Here is a 5,929-nt window from a genome sequence, read left to right on the forward strand (position 1 = left end):
AAACATTAACTTCATACGCCGAGTTACATGCTTTATCTTAATTAATTCTCACAAGAACATGAACAGGTCGTTCGTATCATCTTCATTCTAAGAGGCTGAAAGTGAAGTTCACAAAGCCTAACATCCTTTCCAAAGGAGATACATCCCTTTGGAGTTAGAACTTAGTATTGAACTAGTATTGAACTCAGGTCCTTCTAATTCAAGGACCAACTGCCTAAACTACTTTCCTATCAGCCTAGTCACCTTTTTGGATAGGCAGATAACTGGATCATATGCTCCTCTAAAACCTTTGTGCTCCCTGATGTCTCTATTGAAGGATAAGACCAGCAGGGATGTTGCTATAGAAGAAGATGTTCATGGAAATGAGGAATGGGACAACTGTCCAAGAATTCACCTTGGAGGGGTTTCCTGCCATCCAGCACCTGGGAAAGGTCCTCTTCTTTGTACACCTGATGGCATACCTGGCATCCACTGTAGGCAATGCAGTCATAATCACCATCACCTGTGCCGATTCCCAACTCCACACACCTATGTACTTTTTCCTGAGCATCTTTTCCTTTTTGGAGTGTTGTTTCATAAATGCTGTTATCCCTAAGTTGTTGCACATCTTTCTTTTAGGCAGGCAAACTATTTCCTTTCCTGCCTGTTTCATACAAGCCTTTCTTATTGTATTTCTGGGAGCAACAGGTTTCCTCCTCATAGCAGTGATGTCTCTGGATCGGTATGTGGCCATTTGCAAGCCTCTGCATTACCCGACTATCATGAACCTGAAGACTTGCTTTATCCTGGTCGCTTCCTGCTTCACATTGTCCTTCAGTCTTATCACAGGTCCACTAGTGAAGATTTCCCAGTTATCCTTCTGTGGTCCCTATGTCATCCCCCATTTCTTCTGTGACATAGGCCCCCTGATTCATCTCTCCTGTTCTGACACCTGGTCTATCCAAATGTTGGCTTTTTTCCTTGCCTTATTTATTTTGTTGATATCCCTTATCATAACCATCATTGCGTACAGCAACATAGTAGTCACAATTGTACGACTCCCATCAGCCAAGGAGAAACAGAAAGCTTTCTCCACCTGCTCCTCTCACCTCATAGTCCTCTCTCTGATGTATGGAAGTAGTGTCTTTATATATGTGAAACCAAGACAAAAGAACAGGCTGGACTCCAACAGAGAGGCTGCCCTTGTGAACACTGTGGTGACCCCACTTCTGAACCCTGTCATCTACACTCTGCGGAACAAGCAGGTCCACCGGGCTCTGAGAGAGATGATGTGCAGAATGAAAAGATGAAGATGAAAAAAAAAAAATAACATGGCCTTGGAGTGGAGGGCTTCAGAGAACCATTTGTCTGCATTCTGGCACCTTGGAATATATTTGGTTTGATTCAGGTATGCTCTGAAATGTTGTTAGCTTAGGTATATATGTATGCATCATCCCATGCTGGAGAGAAACAGAATTCTTTTCAGGCTTAGACCACTGTCCAGGAAGAAGGAATGACTACATCATCCCACAGCTGTCCAGCTCCTATTTTTTAAGTTATTTATTCTAGCTCTAACCCCTCAGATGCATAATGCATAATTATGATTGATTCCTCTCCTAAAGCGGTCACAGAGTACTTGTGTATATCTGTGGAAGAGAGCACTTATCTCATACTTCGAAAATTTCTTCTGAAGTGTCAGGTTGAGGGAACCTAAGTTATTTGCTTACATACTTCATAGTGCTAATGAAAAGAAACTAATTAAACAGTTTTTTTGCTTGACTTGTGTTGTCAACTATAAAGTTATCTTGTGAAGAACCTTGTTAATAATAATAATGTGGGTTATTAGTAAATAACCCACATTAGAACTAATATTTCCATGAACTCAATCCTTAAACTTTTGTACCTTTCGCACTTATTTCCCAACTAGGATGTATCTATATTTTCTTCAGAGGAAACATCTTTACAAAGATTAACACAACTTTTATTTTATTTCTAAACCAGACCCCAAGGTTAGATAATCTCAAATACCTTTCATGAAACATATTCTACACCAATATTAGATCTTATTTGGCCTTGATGGTTCCATTACAAAGTTCAGATTTCACCTGATGGACAATGAAGAAATATCAAAGATGCCCTAAAAATTCACAAATGACTGTACACATTGAATTGAACAGAGGTTGTAAAAGCCAAGATCAGAGTACAACAATGGGCACAGACACTGTACGCATTCTCCTTCCCAAGAAAAAGAATAATGGCTTAGGGAAGTGCCAGTGGGAATGGAATTCAAAGGGGCCAAAGTAGACTCTGAATCATTTGCACTGGACAAGCCTGTGCTGCCTTCAACTGGTCAACTTCCAAAAATATGTAAGTCCCCTTCTTCATAAAATACGAAGATTGAGCCAGATAATCTCTAGGGTCCACTTGAAAATACTCATGGACATAGCAGCAAGATGCTGCAGAAACATGGAAATAATGTTCTACCCTGTGATTTAAACTCCTGAAGTGTATGGAAGTAGATAAGTTTCAATAATTTAGCAATAAATCAAGGAATTGTGTTCAAACTACAGAAAACAGTGTGAATCTTGTTTTCTGCTTGATAATAATTTATTATACTTAAAGTAACTAAATGCACTTCATATTATCTTGAGAGAGACTTGAAGACTGAGCTTGACAAATAGAAAAATGAAGACTATAAATCCAAAACTGAGTCTATAAATCCAGGATGGTCATTGCCAGCTGTATATGATCCCCCATGAAGGACATACCCTAATTTGGAGATTAATGCACTAAATTATGATCCTTAAAACATTTTATTGAGACAAGTTCCCTAAGCTAATTCTGTATTCATGACATTTCCAAATATAAAAATTAAACTACTTCACTGATGTATGATTGACATTCAAAAAGCTGTATATATCATGTTTATAATTTGATGTATTTGGAAATAAGTATACACCCTTAAAACCATCATTACTATCAATGCCATTAATCTATCTATCACTTTCAAAAATTTCTTCCTGACCCTTTTGTTGTTGAATTTTTGCCCTTATGTGGTAGGTAAAAGCAGTTAATTTAAGATCTAAATCTCTTAGCAAAATCTGAAGTAGGCAATAAACTATTCTTAGTCACAGGCCCTATGCTATACAGACCTACAGAACTTACTTATTATGTATAACTGAAACTTGATCAATACCTCCTTATTTCACTCTCCCTCAGCCCCTGGCAATCACCTTTCTACATTCTGCTTCCAGGTATTTGTTTAGATTCCACATATAAGTGAAATCATGCAATGTTTGTCTTTCTGTTGCCAGCATTTTTCCTTAGAATAGTGTCCTCCACGTATATCCATGTGGTTGCAAGTGGCAAGATCTTCTTCTTTGCAAAGATTGAATGAAATTCCATAATGTATATATACTGCATTTTATTTATCCATTCTTCTTTTCATGGACTTTAAGGTTATTTGCACATTGTAGCAATTGTGAAACCTGCTGCAGTGAACACGGAGTACAGATATCTCTTTGAGATCCATATTTCAATTTCTTTGGCTATATACCCAGAGGTGGGATTGCTAGATCAAATGGTAATTCTATTTTGAAATGTTTCAGAAAATACAATGTTTACCAGAGAGGCTTCACCAGTTTACATTTTCATCAACAGTGTACAAGCGTCCCTTTTTCTTCACATGCTTCCTAACTCTTCTTATCCTTTGTGGGGAGTTTTGGTAAAAGCTATCTAAAGAAGTGTGAAGTGATATCTGATTGTGGTCTTACTTGTATTTTTCCTTTAGTGACGTTTGCATTTGCATTAGTGGTGGTGAGCATCTTTTCATGTACCTGTGGGCCATTTGTTTGTCCTCTTTGGAACAGTGTCTATTCAGTTTCTTCTTCCATTTTTTTTAATAGTTTGTTTTCTTGTCTATATGTTTTTTTTAATTTTTATTTTATTTTATTTTTTCAGTATTCCAAGATTCATTGTTTATGCACCACACCCAGTGCTCCATATAATACATGCCCTCCTTAATACCCACTACCAGATTCACCCTTCCCTATAAAATCTTCAGTTTGTTTCTCAGAGTCCACAGTCTCCCCCTCTGATTTCCCCCAGTTCACTTTTCCTTTCCTTTTCCTAATGGCCTCCATGTTATTCCTTATGCTCCACAAGTAAGTGAAGCCATATGAAAATTGACTCTCTCTGTTTGACTTATTTCACTCAGCATAATATCCTTCAGTCTTGTCCATGTTGATACAAAATTGATACAATGTAGAGTATTCATCCTTTCTGATGGAGGCATAAGACTCCATTGTATATATGGGCCATATCTTCTTTACCCATTCAACTATTGAAGGGCATCTTGGCTCTTTCCACAGTCTGGCAATTGTGGCCATTGCTGCTATGAACATTGGGGTACAGATCATCCTTCTTTTCACTACATCTATGTCTTTGGGGTAAATTCCCAGCAGTGCGATTGCAGGGTCATAGGACAGCTCTATTTTTTAATTTCTTAAGGAATCTCCACACTGTTTTCCAAAGTGGCTGCACCAACTTGCATTCCCACCAATAGTGTAAGAGGGCTCCCCTTTCTCCAGGTCATTTCCAACATTTGTTGTTTACTGTCTTGTTAATTTTGGCCATTCTAACTGGTGTAAGGTGGTATCTCAATGTGGTTTTGATTTGAATCTCCCTGCTGGCTAATGATGATGAACATTTTTTCATGTGTCTGATAGCCATTTGTATGTCTTCTTTGGAGAAGTGTCTGTTCATGTCTTCTGCCCATTTTTTGACGTGATTATCTGTTTTGTGTGTGTTGAGTTTGAGGAGTTCTTTATAGATCATGGATATCAGCCCTGATTTCAAGCTTTGCTACAAAGCTGTGATCAGCAAGACAGCATGGTACAGGCACAAAAACAGACATAGACCAGTGGAACAGAGTAGAGAGTTCAGATATGGACCCACAACTCTATGGTTAAATAATCTTCAACAAAGCAGGAAAAAAAAATATACAGCAGGAAAAAGACAGTCTCTTCAATAAGTGGTGCTGGGAAAATTGGGTAGCTATGCATGGAAGAATTAAACTTGACCATTTTCTCACACCATACACAAAGATAAACTCAAAATGGATAAAAGACCTCAACGTGAGGCAGGAATCTATCAGGATCCTGGGAGTGGGAGGAGGGCATAGGCAGTAACCTCTCTGACATGGGCCACAGCAACTTTCAAGACATATCTCCAAAGGCAAAGGAAACAAAAGTGAAATGAACTTTTGGGACTTCATCAAGATAAAAAGCTTCTGCACAGCAAAAGAAACAGTCAGCAAAACAAAGAGGCAACTCACAGAATGGGAGAAAGTACTCTATATGTTTTGAAGACAATCAGAAAGTTATTTTGATTGTTAAATTCATAGTTTAGCTGAGAGCTAAAAGATACTCTTTGCTTTCTGTGTTAAGTAGATCATTTTTTATATATAAGTTCTTCAAAAACAAGACATATTCAAACCCATCTCACATGTTGAGTTATGGAACTACCAGAAAGAAGAATAGCTAGAATGATTTCATTGAGCTCAAATATCTAATATCTGATTCCCATTATGTAACTGGATTATAGCTTCAAAGCAGTTGTAGGGCCATGTAATGGTAAAAACAAATTGTATTATGGACATTTGGGAGGGTATGTGATATGGTCAGTGCTGTGAAATGTGTAAGCCTGACGATTCATAGACCTGTATCCTTGGGACAAATAATACATTATATGTTAATAAAAATAATTAATAAAAAAAACTAAAACAAACAAATAAACAAACAAAAACAAATTGTATACCAATGCATGTTTTAAAGCAGAAAGGCATTCATCAGTAGCACATGCCTACACATACACTATCACCAAAAACACTCATTTTCTATACATATAGATCCATTAGATCAGAGACATAATAATGCAATGATCACCTTGT

The 5,929-nt window shown here is 37.6% G+C and overlaps 1 protein-coding gene across 1 annotated transcript; it reads left to right on the plus strand.

The window, feature by feature from the left end:
- The first annotated feature begins 332 nt into the window (after positions 1 to 332).
- Positions 333 to 1,289, plus strand: LOC101678839 (olfactory receptor 6C2-like). Its single transcript, XM_004749763.3, has one exon. The coding sequence runs from the start codon at positions 351 to 353 to the stop codon at positions 1,287 to 1,289; it is 939 nt and encodes a 312-aa protein (XP_004749820.1). The 5' UTR covers positions 333 to 350.
- The last annotated feature ends 4,640 nt before the right edge of the window (positions 1,290 to 5,929 follow it).

Source organism: Mustela putorius, unplaced genomic scaffold, assembly GCF_011764305.1.
Source record: "Mustela putorius furo isolate JIRA1106 unplaced genomic scaffold, ASM1176430v1.1 tig00003909_pilon_pilon_pilon, whole genome shotgun sequence".
Taxonomy (NCBI): domain Eukaryota; kingdom Metazoa; phylum Chordata; class Mammalia; order Carnivora; family Mustelidae; genus Mustela; species Mustela putorius.

Excerpts from the sequence above, each read along its gene's own strand:
- LOC101678839 (XM_004749763.3), top strand. The coding sequence starts at position 351 with ATGTTCATGGAAATGAGGAATGGGACAACTGTCCAAGAATTCACCTTG.